The sequence below is a fragment of the Apodemus sylvaticus genome, chromosome 8 (genome assembly GCF_947179515.1).
Source record: "Apodemus sylvaticus chromosome 8, mApoSyl1.1, whole genome shotgun sequence".
NCBI classification, from domain to species: domain Eukaryota; kingdom Metazoa; phylum Chordata; class Mammalia; order Rodentia; family Muridae; genus Apodemus; species Apodemus sylvaticus.
The window spans coordinates 56,959,389-56,979,597 of record NC_067479.1 but is presented as its reverse complement, the minus strand read 5'-3'; the positions used below and the strand labels follow the sequence as shown (position 1 = coordinate 56,979,597).

At 50.3% G+C, this 20,209-nt stretch overlaps 1 protein-coding gene across 2 annotated transcripts; it reads right to left on the bottom strand.

The window, feature by feature from the left end:
* Positions 1 to 498: 498 nt before the first annotated feature.
* On the bottom strand, positions 499 to 17,432 carry Fhip2b (FHF complex subunit HOOK interacting protein 2B). Of its 2 annotated transcripts, XM_052190994.1 has the most exons (17): positions 17,315 to 17,432; positions 11,568 to 11,646; positions 8,999 to 9,171; positions 7,911 to 8,015; positions 7,697 to 7,819; positions 5,896 to 6,141; positions 5,621 to 5,817; positions 5,286 to 5,394; positions 5,006 to 5,082; positions 4,537 to 4,726; positions 3,765 to 3,910; positions 3,525 to 3,653; positions 3,313 to 3,403; positions 3,026 to 3,169; positions 2,570 to 2,710; positions 2,286 to 2,386; positions 499 to 2,136 (listed from the first exon to the last, which is right to left on the bottom strand). In XM_052190994.1, exons 1-17 carry the CDS (start codon positions 17,357 to 17,359, stop codon positions 1,998 to 2,000), a joined length of 2,235 nt encoding a protein of 744 aa, XP_052046954.1. In that variant the 5' UTR covers positions 17,360 to 17,432; the 3' UTR covers positions 499 to 1,997. The 2 variants fall into 2 exon arrangements, with proteins under 2 accessions (XP_052046954.1, XP_052046955.1); XM_052190995.1 differs by lacking the exon at positions 17,315 to 17,432 and having other exon boundaries at positions 9,076 to 9,171.
* Positions 17,433 to 20,209: the final 2,777 nt, after the last annotated feature.

Genomic DNA, 20,209 nt, shown 5'->3' with positions numbered 1-20,209 from the left:
GTTTTTGAGAGTTTCTCTGTGTAGTCCTGAATATTTTGGAATTTGCTCTGTAGATGAGGCTGCCCTGGAACTCAGATCTACTTCTGAGTTTCCCTGTTTCTGCCTCCTGAGTGCTGGGATTACAGGTGTGTCACCACTTCTCAGCTAAATAAGGGTTTTTATCCATAAAGGATACCTTTAGATCTCCTCTCCAAACATTTACGTCCCAATTGTTAGGACTGGGGTGGTCACATAGCCTACAGCAACATATAAGATGAGGCTAGCCTGGTGACTCTTGGCGACTCTAAAGCTGGCAGGCTCAGTTGGAAGAGAAGGGAATGAAACAATTCCTTCTCTTCCAGAAGTCATTTCAGCTGGTGCTGAGGAGTATCGGAGATGTCAGGACTCACACTGCCTCTCTCCAGTGCTGGACAAGGATTTGGGTTGTCTTCCCTGGGGTGACGCCTAAAGGGGCAGAAAAACTTGGGAAAATGAAAAGTAGGCTGGGGATAGTCAATGTGTCCACACAATCACAATGTTTATTGCTGTGCTGTTGTGAAAACACCATGCAAATGCTAAAGTGCATTGAGTATTGCCCAGCCCCACAAATGAGTAAGAATCTCAGAGTATAGACTCCACCAAGATCTGCTCCTGTCCCACACCAGCACCCATGTGCACTCACAGCCCACACACACACACACACACACACACACACACACACACACACACACACAGAGCTCTCTCTCTCTCTCTCTCTCTCACACACACACACACACACACAAATTCATAGCTCTCACACACACAAGAGTGCATGATGTTCTTCGGAGCAGCAGAGAAGTCCTCCCCCGCTGGGAGGAATGCGGGAGAGGTAGAGGTCATGGAGTTTCCTCCTCTTTCATGTCACCTCCTGGCATCCTGTGCCAGGCTTCGAGAGGCGGCATGGGCAGGAAAAGGAAGCAGAAGGGGCTCTGGCCTGCTCCTCCTTGCCCAGAAGCGAAGCCAACAACTGCAGGCCTGTTGTGAGGTAATGCCTGGCGCCGCCCGAGTGTTCTTGCAGGTTGAGACAGATTCAGGCCGGGTGGGGTAGCAGCCCCAGCCATGGAGGACATACAGAGAACAATACCGGAGCTATCTGCTTGTGTCTCGGCCTATCCTCACTAGGCTTCAGGGGTCTGGAGTTGGGGTGCCCATCTATACCTTGAGTTCCTGTGCTCCTCGGGGTCACATTCCACTAGGATCCCTGGGTACTGGGCAAGATTCAGAGGGCAAGGCCCACCATCCCTGGTCAATGACCTCTCTGCCCAGGTGTTTTGGACTTGCTGAGACGGGTTCAGAAGGCGCCAGAGAGGACCAGCTGGGGCTAGAGCCTGGCACCAGCTCCCAGCTCCAAGGCTCTCGCCTGCCCTGGCCGCAGCTGCGCCAAGGCTCTTGTTAGCAGCTGCCCCCGCCCGGGCGTAGAGCATACTTTGGGCCTCTGCCATGAGGCGGTTGGGAATTTTGCAACAGTCTCCAGGAGGATAGAGCAGGAAGAGGGGGCTTCCCCTCAGTCCCCTTCTCTGTCTCCTTCACTACTGTCCATGAAGCCATGGAGAAACCTGCCGAGTCTCAGCAGCTTCCGTGATACCTAATGTAACAGACAGGGTTCTAGGCCCCCTATCTCTCTGGCCTGGATTTTTTTTAACCAGCCTCAAAGGCAGCAGCAGTTCATTTCCCTTGCCCCTGGAGTTGTCTCATGTTGTGACTCTGGTCACAATATAGCAGAGACAGTCACGCAGCACATGCAGGACAGCATCTAGGTGTTCACTGGCCAGCCTCCAGCTCCTCTAAAAGGCTCCAAGAATGCCACTGCCTTAGAAGCCAGCACCTTCCTGAAACCTCAGCTCATGTGGTCAACAGGTGAGGTGTCCTGCAGCTGAAGTCCCCGGCACAGAGGACAGAGCGGCAGCACGGCCAGGCAGGAGACTGCCTGTGGGCAGAAGTACAGGCAGGAGGCTTCCCCCACCCATCATGCTCCTGGCTCAGACTTGCCCTTCTGGAGGTGGAGAGAAGTTCAGGTAAGGACCATGTGGGGGAAACTTGACAAACGCAATGGCAGCCAGCTCCTTGCAGAATTCCTCAAGTACTACCACACCCTGGAGTAGGGTCTGATGGTCCAGACTGTGGAGAGACAGTGGCAGGTAGGGGACGATGGCATGGCTGGGTGTCAGCAGTTGTGCTGATAGTATGACAGCAGTCACAAGGCTTGGCCCAGGACAGACTCCTCTGCTGCCCTCCCAGCCCTGAGCAACACTTCCTTGGCTACTTACTGCTCTCCGGGAATCTGGCCCATCAGTTGTTTGCGCACCAGGAGCAGTTTGCCGGAAAACTGGGGTACCCTCTGAATTCTTTGCATTAAGTCACCGATCACCTAGAGCCCAGAAAGGACTAAGATGAGAAGTGACCATGTCCCACAGCTGCCCCTGGCTCTACCATCCCATAGGAGGCGGGGACAGGACTGGAAAACCTGTGTTTTCCCTGATACCAGTAAGGTACCTATCCAGTCCCGCCCTTTGCCTTGCTCTGTCCCTTCCTGTCACACCCTCATCCTTACCCTGACAAGCACAGAGAACAGGCTCCTGCAGCCAGGGGCCAGGCTGATGTAGGGATCCAGGAGGTACTCATGGATATGGGGGTGGGGGAACAGGGCGAGCCGGGACAAGACTGAGGTCACTTGTAGGTTCAGGCTGTACGGCTGGAGGGAACAAGATGGACAAGGCTGAGGGCTGGCAACCGAGGCTGAGCATGTTCGCACTCCCCAAGCACGGCGCCTGGCTGCTGTGAATGTGTGCGGGGGTGGGAGGCTCACGTGATGTGTCTATGTCATGGATTCCCTGGGGCTGAGGGCCAGAGCATGTTAGGGCGTGTGGAGAGGAGGCGAGACAGGGCTTCCCACCTGGGGAAAGGTAAAGGGGCTGTGGAGCTGAGGAACCAAAGAGGGGTTCACCCTGGTCCCCAGTCCTTCCAAGGCCCAGCCTGGAGCTCGCCTAGGCATGGTCTTTATGGCTACCTGATCCAAAATCCGGGCAATTCGATCAAAGAGCACTTGGAGGAAGCGACCCTCAAAGAAAGGCCTTTCAGGCTCATGAGAGTCCAAGGGTGCTGGGCCCAGAGGCCAACCCCAGTGGGCCACACGGGAGCTGCATTCCTGGAACTGAAGCAGAGGAGAGAAGAGTTTGGGGAATAGACCCAGAAAGGCCAAGTTGAGGGACCCCATAAACACAGTGTGGGGTTGCAACTGTGTCACAGGTTATCAGGAGCCTAGAAGGCAAGGGGAGTCACAGGACTGTCACTCACCAGGCCGTAGGCATCGTGCACGTATGTGTCATATCCATTCTCCTCCAGGAAGGCTGATGTCTTGGCTTCCTCAGGGACCAGGCAAAGGAAGCTAAGAGACAGGGGCCTAGGTGTGGAGGCGCCTCCCCAGGTTCCCCCACTCTCTGCTGTTCACAGGGTCCCAAAGAAAGAACATAATACAGGTGACTCCGATTGCCTAACCTTCTTCCCACCTGTTAACAATCTCTGTCACTGCTGTTTTGCCATCCGAACTGATGGCAGGTGCTGGGGGAGGCCTTGTGGAAGGCTGGAGGCCAGAGTCAAGGAAGCCATCGGTGAAGTAGGGGTCTTCCTCCAGATCCCTGCAGGCAGGGAGATCACCAGGCCCCAGTGAACAGATGGATGAGCAGGTACGCATGCATGTGCTGAGTCCTGGGCAGCACCCTGCCTCCCTCTCCCTCCGCTTCACTTACAGGGTATCCTCATAGTTCTCCGGCTCCGGTGAGCCCCGGGCCACATACAGGCGGCCCTCAAGGTTTTGCAGGACCAGACTGCGGATGGCTCGCTCATGGGGCTTCTGCAGCAGCTCCTCAAATAGCCTCAGCGTGGCAATGCTGATCTAGACCGAGAGAGAGGGCAGCAGGGGACCCTCCTGTCACCCTCCTAGCTTCCCTCTTTCTCTCTCTCTTTCTCTCTCAAAAACAAAAACAAAAACAAGACAAAACCAGGGTTTCTCTGTGTGGCCCTGGTTGTCCCAGAACTCACTCTATAGACCAGGCTAGCCTCACACTTGGAGATCCATCCCCCTCTACCTGAGTGCTGGCATTAAAGGCGTGCGCCACCACTGCCCAGCTCCTCCTGGCTTTTCAATGCCTGAGCACCAATGCCTGATAAATGCTCTCTACGGTGGGGTCACCTCCCTTGTTGGTTAGGGGCTAAAGAAGGGGTTCCATTGTCATCTGATGTGCCATCTCAGGTAAACGCCTTGGTTTCTCTGTACCTCAGTTTCTGAATTAGGAAAAAAAAATGGGACTACTTCACAGAGAGCTCTAGTCTCCCAAAGTTGAATGAATAGAAAAGCAGTTTGCAAAATACCCAGAAAACCATGACAAAGACAAGGTGGCTGTCGATCATATGCTGTCACTGCTTTAGCTTGAGGCCCGAGGCTGAGCTACCCGGGCCTGCAGGAAAGAGACTTCTGGAAGTCCTGTGGGGGTTGTGGCACAAACTAAGATGAAGGCTTACCTCGTCAGAGAGATGGTCACAGTGCATGATGAGGTGTGTGCTCAGAGTATGGGGATTGTCCTCTACGGCTGCAAGCTGCTGGTCAGTGCCCAGGAGGAAGGTCATGGCCTCTTGCAGCAGTGCAGCGGAGCGCAGCTGACGTAGCAAGGCTGTCAGCAGGGCAGTGGAGGTCAGGATGCTCTGCTCAGACCTGTAGAGATGGGTCAGGGACAGGGACAGAGCGGGGGAGAGTCAGTGGGAGTACAGAGCCTTCCCATTCTCCTTCCATGGTTGGCTAACTCCCCATCCGTCATGAGGCCCTACAGTTGGGGTGGAGAGGCTGTGCGCCAGTCCCTGGCACTTAGGGCACGTGCATGTTGGGCCTGGCAAAATTAACAGGAGGTCCCTGGCCTTTGTTCTGGCAAGAGGCCTGGTAGAGTGGGCCAGACACAGACAAGAGGCATGGACAAGGGGCTGAACAGACACTTACACATGCAGGAGCTGCGGCTGCAGGGTCTCTACAAACAGCTTCTCAGCCACAGCCTTTGCCAAGGCATCTGCAACCACCTAGGAGTCAGAGAGCATGTCTCCTGCATTCAAACCCCATCACTTTCATTCGTAAACAATCATGTGTTCTCACACAGCTCCCAGATATGTCAGAGAGGCCTGGTTAACCAGGGCCAAGCTGGCATCCGGCCCCAAGTCGCCATGCGTCAACTCTACCCCATCACTGCCATGAGACCCTCATCACTCACACCTGCCCCACTCACTGTGTGTGCCTCTGTGATAAGGTGGTCGCAGTAATCAAACCAGCCCAAGAAGGCAGCCAGAGCCTCCTTGCCAGGGAAAGCGGTCTCATCAGATGGGGCACTGGGTAACCTAAGGAAAGGACGCAAGAGTCTGGAGGACGGGCAAAAAGCTTCAGGGTCTTTTAGAAGGATAGCTGAGAGGCGGTCTCCACTCCATCTAGAAGCTCTGTGGCTGCAGTCAGATTGCAGAGGGAGGCTGGGAAGGGCCCTTGGGACTGGCTCTCCCCTCAGGAAGAAAGTAGCTGGACTAGCAGCCGCTGAAGGCATTTCTCAGTTTCCCTAGGCCAGGAACCCACCTCCAGCTGATGCCCTCAAGAGTGGCAATGTCTGCTGGGTCAAGGCAGGCTGGCATGGACCGGTAGAGCTGGCAGAGGTGCTCGGCTATCGCCATACAACAGGAGGTACTTTGGGTCAGGTAGGTGGCAGCTGCTGGTGAGGCCACGCTTACCAGCAGCAATATGTTCTCCTGTGCCTTCAGGGCCAGCCGACTCTTCTAGGGGATGGCAAGATGACATCTGAGACAACGGTTCTCTCCACCCCTCCCACCCCTGCCACTCGCTCGTGGTCAGACCTTGCTCTTGCATAGCCCGAGCAGGGAGGTGATAAGATTGCTCTCCCCAGGCCCATTTTCTGGCCCCTCAGTCTCAGCAGACAGGTGGATGCTCAAGGCTGGGACATCACAGTGCTCCTTATCCAGTCCAGGATCCCTGCTGGGAGCACTGCTGTGGGGACAGTCCTTGTCCCTGTGGCCAGCTGTGTCTTTAGGCAGAGCTGTAGACTCTCTGGCTGTCTTCTTCTTACCTATAATCTTTTTGCCCTGAAAGAGTGGGGGGGGGGGTTAGACTGAGGTCAGAAAGGTGATCACTCAAGTGCAGGGTTAAGAGTCAGGGGGAGTGGAGCACCCCTGTAATCTTGGAAGGCAGAGGGAGGAGGCTTGCAAGTTCAAGTCTAGCCTGGGCTACACAGTCTCACTGTGTGTCTTGCCAGGCATCATAATACTACATATTGTAACTTTAGAACTTGAGAGACTGAGGCAGGATTATAAGACTGAGGCAAACCTGGAACATGTGTGTGTGTAGATAGATAGATAGATAGATAGATAGATAGATAGATGGATGGATGGATGGATGGATGGATGGATGGATAGATAGATAGATAGATAGATAGACAGACAGACAGACCAACAGATAGATAGAGTACCTGCCTCTAAAGACAAATGGCTCAACAAATAAAGGCATTTGCTATAAGAGACTTAGAGACCTCAGTACAATCCCCAAAACCCATGTAAAAGTGGAAGGAGAGAAATGACTCTACAGAGTTGCACTCTGACCTAAACACACTTATACACACTCACTCATACACACACTCACAATACACACTCATACACACTTACTCATACACACACTCACATTCACACACAAACACAGACTCCCTCCCACACACATACACATGCATACCCACCCACACTCACTCATACAAGACAGGGGCTGGAAATACGGCTCAGTTGGTATGGTGCTTGCCTAGAACACATGAAGCCCATAAACTGGAACACAGTGGTACACGCCTACAACTCAACACTATTGAGAGAAGAGTTAGAGGGATCAGCCATTCATGGTCATCCTTGACACTACATAGTGAGTTTGAAGGCAGCCTGGACTGTAAGACACTTCCCAGCCGGGCGGCAGTGACACACGCCTGTAATCCCAGTACTCTGGGAGGCAGAGGCAGGCAAATTTCTGTGCCTGGTCTACAGAGTGAGTTCCAGGACAGCCAGAGCTATACAGAGAAATCCTATCTTGAAAAAACCAAATCCAAAAAGCCAAAAAAAACCAAACAAACAAAAAAAAAAGACACTTCCCACCTCACCCCACTAAAAATCCAAAAATGCAGAAAAAGAATACAGAGTGGGGGACTGAGAGATGGCTCAGCAGGTAAGAGCACCCACTGACTGCTCTTCTGAAGGTCCTGAGTTCAAATCCCCACACACATGGTGGCTCACAACCATCCCTAATGAGATCTGACGCACTCTTCTGGTGCATCTGAGGACAGCTACTGTGTACTTAGATATAATAATACATACATCTTTAGACTGGAGTGAGCAGAAGTCCTGAATTCAAACTCCTAGCAACCACATGACGGCTCACAACCATCAATACAGCTACAGTATACTCATATATACATTCAATAAATAAATAAATAAATTTTTTTTAAAAAAAAAGACAAGCAAATGTTTTTGTTTTTTTCCAAAGAATATAGAGTGGGAAAAACAAAACAAAACAAAAACGAGACCCATCCCAGAGTGCCCGTGGGCACCGACTTCTGCTTCCACACCTGGGGTTCCGCACCACACTGTTCCACACAGAAGCACTTACTTCCAGAATATAGGCCAGCAGCTCTGGATCCTGCTGTATCTTAGAGCAGAGGACAGTGGTGAGCTGAACTTCTTCCTTCTCTGTGAGGGACCCAGACACTGACCCTCCAAGTCGGAGGAGTTTCTGAAAGAGGAACACAACAGACACCCAGAGGAATGGGGTGCTGGAAAAGGAAGCCCTCTGTCCCCACGCCCTCTGTCTCCTTGGTCCTCACCTGCACAGGCCTGTGCACACTCAGGTAGTGCAGCAGAGGGTGCTGCACCTGGGCCAGGACCTTGCTGAAGAACTGGAATACCTGCTGTCGCATGCCTGGGGGGTACTGAGACAGAGCATCCTGTCAGAGGGCTGAAACACTCCTCTGCAGAGCCACCGGGCTCAGAGCCGTCTTCCCTGCCAGGACTCTTCCCTTCCACACAGTGTGTAAAACAGATCTTCCCCTCTTGCCCCAAACCCCTTTCCTGAATTAGCTCCTTTCGTGACTGGGTTATTATTGAACACAGCTCTCCATCCGTATCTACTGGTTTTGTATCTGTGGGTTCAATCAGCCTCATATCAAAAATATTCAGAAACATGTACAGACCTTTTTCTTATTACCTAATTACTGTTTCAGTAATACATGAGTATTCATAGTACTTATATTTATTAATTATAAGCAACCTAGAGATGACTTAAAGGTACAGGAGAGTGTGTGCAGGCTATCTAAAAACATAGTCCTCTCTGGGTATCCGTGGGACACTGGTTCTGGGAATCTGTCATCGACCAATCTGTCCATCATCTCTCTGTCCCTCTCTTTCTTTCTGGATCCTATGTAAATTTTTATTTTCTTTATTTATGTATGTGTGCACACACATACATGTGCCATGTTTGCACATGAGGAGGTCAAAGGACAACTTGTCATTCTCTCCTCCCATGTGGATCCCAGGAACTGAAATCAAGTTGCCAGGTTTGGTGACAAGCACCTTTCCCACTGAGCCATCTTGCTGGCCCTCAGATCCCATTTTATTTAAGTGGCTTGGACATCTACAGATTCTGGATCTGAGGGAGAAAGTAGTGAGGTCCTGGGACCAGTCTCCTGGGATGACAAGGACCCAGAGTGTGTGCCTACGCTAGCCCTCAGTCTCAGCACCTAGCACCTCCAACAGAGCCCAGCAAATGGCAGGTCTCTCCTGGCTGAGTGGCGGGGTGAGTTGGCTCGATGAGTCACAGTATTTGTTCCATCAGATAGAGGAGCACAGGTAGGAGAGCGTGGGATAAGGGTTGACTGGGGTGGAAGTTTCCAGATGCCCCAGGAGCACTGCCCACCTCTGCTTTGCCCAGAGTGCACAGGGTCTCCAGGATCTTGTGCTGTAGCAAGTATTCCAGACAGGGTCCAGCCTCACCAGAGGATGCCTGCTGCTTCTCCTCATACACTAGGATGTCCAACATCTGCTTCAGTCGCCAGGGGATATCTGTTTTCTTGGCTGGGGTGTTTTCATCTAATTGAGGTTAAAGACACAAGGGTAGGTGACAGGAAGAGCACTAGACCCTCTCATGACAAGCCCAGAAGAAGTCATGCCTGAGATGGGCTGAGCATCCCCAGGAAATGGAAGTTTACAACTGATACTTGTATATTTAAAAAGACAAAGTGGCAAGGCATAGGGCCCAGGCCATGGGCCACTAGATGGGAATGTGTGCTTGTCCCAGTATGTTCTCAAGTGTGCAGCAACAGTCCCTATTACAGTGAGAGCAGGGGCCCCTTAGGAGTCCAAAGGAAGACATGGGTCCATAGAAGATGATTTGAGAGCTGCCTATCTATTCCAGGCTTAAGTGGGCAGCTACAGAGTCTGCCCGGTAGTTGCCCAGGCCATATTTTATTAGATTCCTTCCTAGCATCTCCTAGGGCCTGGCCTCGCTCCGTTTTCATTGTGGGAAGTCACAGGGAAGCACAGACAATCTGTTGGTCAGATGGGTGCTGCACCTAGGTAGAGAGAGGTTCCCAGCTGGCCCTGGAGCACCCCCTAGCTTTCCTTTAAGGCAATGGCTGTTAAGGAACGCAGCTTGCTTAGCCCTCTCCCTGTAACTCTGGTCTAGAGAGCACTCTGGAAATTAAAGGCCTAGTTGGAGAAAAAGGCCCAGGTCAGGTGGAGGACTCTTAAGACAGCTTTAGGCTGGCCTTGGTGGCACGGACTGTAATCCCAGTTTCTCAGGAGGCTGGCAAGCAGGAGTATTAAAAGTTCAAGGCCAGTCTAGATAACCTAAGTGAAATCTTGTTTCAAAATAAAAAGTAAAAGGGCCCATGGGATGTAGCTCAGGGGTATGGAGATAGGGAGGACTCCTCTTGATTCAACCAATTCCCAATACAGAGAGAGAAATAGCATATGACTTAGTATAAAAGAGTGACTCCTAATCAGAAAGAAATTCTTCCCCCATGGTGAAACATCTGTCAGTATCAAGAGACATTTATGAATGTTACAGTTGAGAGCGGTGATATTAGAATCAGGTAGGGAGAAGCCAGAATTGCTGCTCAACAGACAACAACAGTTATTTACCCTTCAATACAAACAGACCTGACTCAGTGTCCATAGGAATCCTGGCCTAACAGAATCCCCAAGGTTCCCCTCCAGAGTGCTCAAAGGCCATTTCACGTCATGGGCTGGCTCAAGCCGGAAAGAAAGCCTCTAGAAAAGTCACAGGCCCAAACACAGCCTGAAATCAGGGAGATGAAAAGCTACAGATGCAGGATCCGGTTACCTGGCAACCAGGCTTACTGACTACTAAGCAGCCAATCAGATTCTGACCCTCTCTGAGTCATGGTGGGGTCAGGGATGTCAGTCAGGAGAGAAGGGCCAAAGAATGGGCCAAGCCTTAGCGCTCCTCCTTGTACTTCTTTTATAAAGACTTATTTATTTTATGCATATGAGTACACTGCAGCTGTCTTCAGATACCAGAAGAGGGCATCAGATCCCATTACAGATGGCTCTGAGATACCATATGGTTTCTGAGAACTGAACTCCAGGAACTAAGAAAGCGCAGTCAGTATTCTTAACCACTAAGCCATCTCTCTAGTACCCGTCTTATACTTCTTAAGGTAGCCATGGCAAGGGGCTGGAGAGATGACTCAGTGGTTAAGAGCACTGACTGCTCTTCTGAAGGTCCTGAGTTCAAATCCCAGCAACCACATGGAGGCTCACAACCATCTGTAACAAGATCTGATGCCCTCTTCTGGAGTGTCTGAAGACAACTATAGTGTACTTACATATAATAAATAAATAAATCTTTAAAAAAAAAAAAGGTAGCCATGGCAAAATGATTTATTACACATCTTTCTCCTTTGCCAAACTCTCTAAGCCAAGGTCTCATGGATCCCGGGGTGACCTTGGACTTCTGATCCTCTTGCTCCCGTCTCTTAAGCACTTGATCCCAGGCATGCACCATTGCCTGGTTGATGCAGTGAGGACTGAACCAGCAGGTCTTGGTAGAGGCTGGCCAAGCATGTTGCCGACTGAGCTGCATCCCAGCCTCAACAGTCCTGGTGACAAGCACTTGGGACTGAAGGCCTGAGGACTGCATCCCATCAGAAACTAAAGCAAGCGGAGTCACCATTACCATCAGAGTCAGGCCGGTGAGGTCCTCCCCACTTATCACTCACACAGCTCCTCTCCCAAAAAGGTCAGAGAGGGGTCAACAACTTAACCATGAAGACCAGCAACAGCTAGGGCTCTGGGTCTTACTCCCATCAGTCTGTATCTCTGGCTCAGTGATGATGGCTCAGGACAGAGATGTCCTGGTGTCCAGAGCCCTGACACGACCTTTCCAAGACACCTGTGGTCACTCTCTACCCATTCTCCCCACCTCCGTCCTCGGGTCCCAAGCTAGGGAGCAGCAGGCTTACCTGTGCTCTCAATATAGTAGTGTGTGATGCCTTTCCAATGCTCCACGAAGGCCTGCAGCAGGTCAATGCTGGGCTCCCGCTGCAGAGAGAGTAGACACGGTCTTTGTGGGAGTGCCAACCAAGGGGCCACTAGCACCAGCACTCACAGGGACAGGCCCACAGGCCTGCTTGGTGTCCAGTGAGTTCTAGGTCCTAGAAAAAGCATTCTGTTTCCAGCTTTTCAAAGGGAAGAGTAATTCATCTCTCCAGGACACAGCAGCAAAGTCTCCCCCACAGGATGTCTCCCACATGACCCTACCCCACAGGCTCTGTCCCCAAGAAGTTGAAGGAGGAACAGACACAAGTATTTCTGCACAGTCCAAAATCTACGTAGTACATGCTACAACAGAGGGACTGCCATCAATACAGGGGCACCCGAGAGGAAAGATCATGAGAATGAGACACAGAGAAAATGCATTTGGGCTCCTCTCTGCTGGAGTCCAGGAAAGCCTGTGTTCAAGGCCATGACAGGCTCTACTCCAACAGTCAGCACTTCTATACCCTATAAAGGAAAGGCCTTATAGAGAGCTTCAGGCTTTTGTCCCAGGCCGAGGTCCATACCCCTAACTCTTGTCCACCTCCTTCTGCCAACCTAGAGGCTTCAAGACTCTGCTCTCTTTAACTCCCCCTCCCCAAAGTATTTTCTCCATTATCGGTAGATGTGAATCATAGGCACTGCAGTAGAGGGAGCTCACAAAGATGCTAAGCCTTCATTTCTGAATTAGCAGAGGGTTTCAGCCTTCTCCTTCTCAGGAACGACTGACACCCAGCTAGCTCACTCCTGTTACTTCATTCAAACATACAAGGTTAATTGGGGCTGGGAAAGGTTCCAGCTACAAAGTTATCTTTCCCTTTGCAGCTCCCACACAAATCTCAGTCCCTTTAGGTCACGGCTAGCCATTATCAAAAGGAAGAAGTCCAGGTTTGCCATGAGTACCTTAGGACCAAGGCTGGTGGAGCTGCACACTCTCGAGTAGCACCAAGTGCTGATTCTCTAGAGACATCTCAACATTTGGTCTCATAACAATTTCTAAGCCTCTACTATTGACCCAAACATAACAAAGGATTCCTTGAAACATTTCACTTAAAGCCAGACACAAAGGCTTTACTCTACGTATCTCTGCACTCCACCCTCACCCTCTAGTTTGCTCTGGCCTTGATTAATTGGCCTGAGAAATACAAAACAACAACAACAATAACAAAAAAAAAAACCACACAAAAAAAAACTTTCCTTGTACAATAAATGTTTATGGCAGAAATGCAGAAAACAACTGTCAGTGGCTTTCCCAGCCCTGGCGGACACATCCACAGTGCACCCCTGCACCTAAGGTTGGGGAACACTGCAGACAATGGACCCTAGGGGGACGAGGTTGGGGAAGGAGTGCCAGGGGACCAGAACGTGTGCTGCAAGACAGTGTCTTCTGTGTGACAGGGAAGCTGGACCCATGAAGTCTCAGCAATAGTCACCTAATCAAGACAATATGAGTTGGCGTGCCAACATGGATGGGGGAAAGTTCAAAAGGCCCCACCTCTAGATGAAGAGCTACAGACAGTTAATAGCTGAGAGACACAGAATGTCTTTCCCGGGGACTAACACCCTGACAGATTATCCAATACCAAATGGTCAGTCCCTAAATGGGTGCAGATGGACTCAGCAAGGTGTGTGCTTGTGTGTGTGTGTGTGTGTGTGTGTGTCCGCACGCGTGCACGTGCTTGTGTAAAACAACAATTAGAGAAGAGGTCATTAATGTGAGAGGGGCTGGGAGCATGGGAAAGTTTGTAGGGGAAAGGTAAGAGGTCAAAATGATCTAAATACAATACTCCTAAGAATGTGAAAATAATATTTTTTAAAGGAAAACATAATTGTTACTAGGACAGAAATGTATCAACAGTCCCTACCACAGGTATTAATTTCCTCTAGGTCTCTGCTCAGGCCACAGTGTCCTGGGGTCCATCGCTCCTTTATACTTGTCTAGGTCCTGAGACTCTTCAGTGAGGTCAGTGAAAGGGTTAAGCAGGTCCATAAAAGCCTCGGCATCTTCTAGCATCTGTCACTAGGTGCACATCTTGTGAGGGCCTTCTAGGTGCAGGCTGCTCTGCTATATGCCACAAGCAATCTAATGCTAACTAAACTCCAGTAAATGTGCTGTCACCAAGAAAAGAATATAAAATTGCACTCCAAACCAGTCATCCCTAAGGAAGCAGCAGAAGTGGAAAGAGACCTCTTAAAGGGAGTCACTTCTAGAAGCTGGCGTGATGGCTCAGTGAGGAGCACTTACTGAGTGCTCCTTGTCCCTTGGATCCAACCCCCTCGTGTAGTTTCCACGGTACCTGTGCACAAGCTGCATAGATCTGCATATGTACAAGGTAAAAATAAAAATAAGTTTTAAAAAAAGAGGCACTACTAATGGATCCCTTTCAAGACCCTGCCGATGAATAAAAGCTCCAACTGGATCAAATTTCAGTCGAGCAAGGAAGACAAGACGTTCCTGGGAAAGATCTGTGCAGAGGTCATTACAGGAAAGAGCATGAGGAACTTGTGAGTCTCCAAGGCCAAGTCAAGAAACTTGTTTTTTGTTTTTGTTTTTGTTTTTAAGGCAGCAAGGCCAGTGCCAACTTGAGAGGAAGGTTTCGGAAGGATCTGTCTGGTAGTGTCACACAGAAGAGGTGACAAAGGAGGAAGATGTTTAGCTGGCCATGGCAACAGGGGAGTAAGGAACAACTAAGTCAGAGACTTTGAAACTCTCCCCACCCTCCTTGCAGACAGTGGACTCTTCTTCCAAAATTAGTTGTCACCGTGTGTGGTGACAGCACACCTTTAATCCTAGTAGTCAGAAGGCAGAGGCAGGAAGATCTCTATGAGTTCAAGGCTAGTCTGGTCTACAAAACAAATTCCAGGATATCAAGAACTACAAAGAGGGATCCTGTCTCAAAACTAAAAAGATTAGACGTAGGGTCAGTGACTATTCCAGAGAGACATTACCCACAGTCCTTCAAGATACTTCATCCCAGGCTGGTAAGGTGGCCTTGCAGAGTTCTAGGACCTCTGACCTCTACATACATGCTTGTGGTATGCCCGCCCCCCCCATACACACTAAACAACTGTAATAATAAGACATCTCACCCAAAAGGAGCAACCCGACTTATCATATTCATACGGCACCATTATTTAGGTTCTGATAGACTGTGGGCTTCCAGAGGACCAGGGCTGGGGTTTTTTAATTTGTTTTCTTGGTTTTTTGAGACAGGGTTTCTCTGTGTAGCCCTGGCTGTCCTGGAACTGCATCTGTAGCCCAGTGTGGTTCTGATACACTGTGAGCTTCCAGAGGGCCAGGGCTGCAAACAACTCTACCTCCTGAGTGCTGGGACTGAAAGTGTATCCTGCCACTGCCCAGTTTAGGGCTGTTTGGGTTTTTTTTTTGTTTTTTGTTTTTTAATCTGGCAACCCCAGAGGGCTTTTCATCAACTCTCAGAAAGCTCCTGAAGACACTCCTATCATACTTTCTTGTCCTAGAAGTCCTTGGATCCTTGGCCAGCACCCCAGTGACCTCCCAGCTTCTGTGATAGGGTCTTATCTAGCCTCAGATTTCATCGGTAAGTTACAAAAAAACCTTGTGCCAGACTCTGTGAAAAAGACTACTCAGAGACGCAGGGAAGAGGGGCCAGCCATCAAATCCTGGAGGACAGACGAGAGCAGGGCAGAGCTCTCTACCTGACACCAGACTGAAAACACTGCCCAACAGGTTCCTCTGGACAGTAGCAATATTTCTAGAAAGAGCCACAAGGATCTACATTGTTGGGTCTGGAAGGGGCAGAAAGTGCTACTATGAGTGGTTCATATTCAACTTGATGTTCTAACCTGAGGGAAGAGCAGAGGACAGAGCTGAAAAGAGGCATTCCTATGTGGCATAAAGCACACTTTCTGAACACTGTCTGTAAGCTGCACACTGCAGGTAACCTGCCTAAAAATATGTGCCCTCCCCACCCCCATCTGCAGCCCCTGGTGTCTCGGCTTTCTGCACTCAGAGAGTAAGGGTCAAGGAAGCTTATGGCTGTCCACACCCTCAGCCCTCCTTGAAAACTGAGCTGTGTCCAGAAGGATGAATGAAGTGTATCAGATCACTTTCTAAGATGACACTTGTTTTTATTTGGGACAGGAAGAAGAAACGGTGAAAAGGTCATTTTGGAAACTCCCTCTTGGGATCCCCTAGACCCTATTCCTCAGGGCAGAGCAAGAGAGTGGGGGGAGGGGAGGTTACAGAAGTGCCTCCCTCTCCTTTACCGATTTTCCTAAGGCTGAGTCAATTCATAATAACAATAGCAGCCAGGCATGGTGGCTTTAATCCCAGCACTTGGGAGGCAGAGGCAGGTGGATCTCTGAGTTCCAGGCCAGCCTGGTCTACAGAGGGAGTTAGAGAACAGCCAGGGCTACACAGAGATACTCTGTCTCAAACAAAAACAAACAAACAACAAACAACAAAAATAATGGATGTTCTGACTGGGGAGGAGGGGGAGTCAAACCTAAGATTGTTTCTCCCGAGACAACTTGATAGACTAAACACATCGATTAGAGGGTGTTCTTATACAATGAGAAAAAATGAGTTTCTAAATAGCTTCTCGCAAGGCTGCTGAATGAAGTGACCCACTCACAGTGAGTGGCCAGGGACATGCACTCCCAGAAAAAAGGGCCAAACACAACCTGACAGTTGTAAAAGAGAGAGAGAGAGAGAGAGAGAGAGAGAGAGAGAGAGAGAGGGAGGGAGGGAGAGGGAGAGAGGGAGAGAGGGAGAGAGAGAGAGAGAGAGAGAGAGAGAGAGAGAGAGAGAGAGAGAGAGAGAGAGGGAGGGAGAGGGAGAGAGGGAGAGAGGGAGAGAGAGAGAGAGAGAGAGAGCACTAAACCACTCTTCCAAGCAAGCCCCTCAGGCAAGCTGACGTCCCTAACTCAAGGTCAGTTCTGCCCGGCGGCCTGAGATAAGCCAGCGCCAGCGGACGGCTGCTTCCGGGTTCTCGCGACCACCCACCCCTGCAATATCTCTATCACCTTCCCGGGGGCACTTATGTCCCTCAGAGCCACAACTTCCATGCTAAGACGGAACTCGGTGCGGGAACTCCTTTTCCCAGTAGTTGTCTAGCAGCGAAGAGAGGAAGGGGAAGGCTGCTGTCAACCCCAGGTGAGGAAGAAAGGAGGAACGTCAGGAACGAGAAAGGAAGGCTGGCCGGCTGAGGAGGAGGCGTGGGGGCAGATCTGGGAGAAAGGGCTGGTGACTGGGGAACCTCAAGGAAGAGGAGAGTTACAAAGCTAGCGGAAGCTCTCTCTCGGGCGCTGGGAACGTTCCGAGAAGCTGTGCGGAGCGCAGGATCGGGGGACCGAGGCGCAGGTCCGGGGAGTGGGACACAGGAAGCACAACAGGAAGCAGTGCGGAGGCCGGATCGAGGGATCCGGACTCAGGATCAAGGGAGCGTGTGGCTCAGGGTCACGAGAGTCGGGAGTAGGATCAGCAGAGCGAGGCACAAGATCGAGGGAGCCGATCGGTCTGGAGAGAACCCCGGAGCTAGGCGCTCCCTGCGGCCGCGACGAGGGACGGTCCCCGGAGACGAGGCCCGGAAGCAGCGTTGGGGCCAGGGGAGTGGCCCTGCCCGAGGTGCCCGCGCCCGCCCGCCCCCCTGCCCGCGCCCGCCCCTCCGGTCCGACCAGGGCCCGGCCTCACCGCCCCCACGGCCTCCTGCAGCAGTGCCCCGAGCCGGCTCAGCATGATGGCGGCCCGGCCCGGCTCGCGGCCCGGCTCCTGGTGGCGGCGCGGCGGTGGCGGAGGAGGCGGCCCAACGGGCGGGAGGCGGGGCCCGGCCCTGAGACCCCGCCCCTGCCGGAGGGCTCAGGGTGCTCTAAGCCCAGGGCTGGCCAGGTCCTGCAGGAGAGCCTTGGGGACACCCTGGGGGAGCTGATAACCGCCAGCGAGCTGGCCTTTCCCTACGGTCCCTTTGAGTAACTAACACCCAGAGACTTCTAATTCCTCATGCACCCTCACAATCCTACCAAAACAGTAGCCCTGGACATGCATGGCTGTGAGGCGGTTAAAATGTCCTGGTCCTGACAAGTTATGTCAAGGACACTCCAGAAGGTGAAGACATAGTGTGGAGAAGAAAAAGATTAGATAGCTCCACTCTTGATATTGACGACACGTTTAAATGTAATGGGTTAGAAACATTGGGTTAGGTTATGGCTAATATTAATTTCACCTGTTGTTCAGTAGGTTTTTTTAAAAGTGGTTATCTGGGGCTGTAGAGATGACTCAGTGGTCAAGAGCACTAACTGCTCTTCCAGAGGTCCTGAGTTCAATTCCCAGCAACCATATGGTGGTTTATGGCCATCTGTAATAAGATCTGATGCCCTCTTCTGGTTTGTCTGAAGATAGTGGCAGAGTACTCATGAAATTAAATAAGTAAATAATTCTTGCCAGGCAGTGGTGGCGCATGCCTTTAATCCCAGCACTTGGGAGGCAGAGGCAGGCAGATTTCTGAGTTCAAGGCCAGCTTGGTCTACAGAGTGAGTTCCAGGACAGCCAAGGCTATACAGAGAAACCCTGTCTCAAAAAAACAAAATAATGGCCTGGCGGTGGTGGCACACACCTGTAATCCCAGCACTCTGGGAGGCAAAGGCAGAGGCAGGCAGATTTCTGAGTTCAAGGCCAGCCTGGTTTACAGAGTGAGCTCCAGGACGGCCCCCAGGGCTATACAGAGAAACCCTGTCTCGAGAAAAACAACCAAAAACAAACAAACAAACAAAAACAAAATAATGATGATGATGATGATAATTCCTTAAAAAAGTGGTTATTGGAAAAGATATTCGCTAAGGTTTGCAGTTTGATTAGGGATTGATCAGAAGACTCTCAACCAAATCTGTCTCATCCTCTACTCTGGAGGGAAAGAAGGCAATTGGGGCACACCTGCAAACAACCCCAGCACTCAGTAGTGTCACCAATTCAAAGAGGTACTGAGATCCCGAACAAAACACACACAACACACAGACACAGTAACACACACACTCTGAACACAGAAACACACAAACAAGTTCACATACACATACAGCACACACACCACTGGCCCAATTACAACACACACACACACACACACACACACACACACCACTCAGAGAGAGAAATTGAAGACATGAAAAGCTTAAAACAATAACCAAAGCAAACAATAAAAAATAAGGGCTGCGTGAGGCTCTTGGTTCAATCCCCAGTATCAGACAAGTAAATAGATAGGTGGATAAATACATAATTAAATTATTTGTATAAATATATTTGTGTAAATTTATATAGTTTACATAAATTATAAATAATTAAATGATATCTATCCTAAATATCCAGGCTATCCTAAAGCTCACCCTTATTTTTGTTCCAGCCCCCCAAGGGTTGAGATTACAGGCTTGTGTTAGCATACCTGGGCTGCATTGTAAATTCCAGGCCAGTCTTAGAAACAAAGTGAGACATCAAAAACAAGACTTGGGCATGTAAGTTGGACTTGGTGTCACACACCTTTGATCCCAGCACTTGGGAAGCAGAGGCAGGCAGATCTCTATTAGTTCAAGGTCAGCCTGGTCTCAAGAACAAATTCTAGGTCAGTCAGGGCTACACAGCAGCGAAACCATGTCTTGAAAAAAGAAGCAGAGTTGACATTTTTTAAAAAATTATCAGATTATTTTTGTTGCTCCTTGATTTCATGACTGTAATGTCAACTGCTGTTTTCTCTTCTCAAGACCAGGTCTCATCCAGACCTGGCTAGACTAAAGCTTACTAAGTAGGGGAGGTTGGCCTTGAACTTTCAATCTTCCTTTCCTTGGTGTTGGGATTTGGCCCATGCCTGGTGTGTCCACTGCTAACAAGAGAGCCTGGGGCTCATGCATGTTAATCAAGCACTCTGCGCTGCATTCTAAGCCCTCGGCTCCTAAATGCTGAGGTGTTTAGAAAATAAAACCAAAGCAAAAGCCTTGGAAACCACTGAAATAGTTTCCCAGGTTTACATCTTTGTGTTGAGAAGGAAGCATGAAGGACCCTCCCTAAGGCTTTGTTTTAGGGGTCAAGAGCCTCACTTTGGAGGATCCTAAATTCTCAGGAGTTCCAAATCCTTTAGTGCCAAAATTCATCCTGCCACAAACATTTCCAGTCAATCTGATCATATGTTGCTTCCCTTGCTAACCAATGAACTTAACATTTTCTGCAGCGACTGTCAATTCTAAGTAAACAGGGTCTGCTTTAGAACGACACAGTCCATGAAGTCTGATAGCACGTGGGGAGCCCAGTCCTGCTTCCCCTGGACAAGTAGCTGTATACCTCCAGTGCTGGGCCCTCTCTAGCTCACATTAAACCTTTCCCAAGGCTTTCTCGACCTGATGTCACCTGTCCCTGTGACTCAGGGCTGGTGGCTTATAAAGAAACAAACATGGGTTATCAATGTGGCTCAGCTGGTAGAGCACACAGCTAGCAAGCAAGAAACCCTGGGTTCCATCCCTAGCACTGAATAAACCATAGCTGTCAGTGTATCCCAGCCCTTGTGAGGCAGAAGTAAGAGGGGTGGGAAGTTCAAACTCAGATACAAGTAAG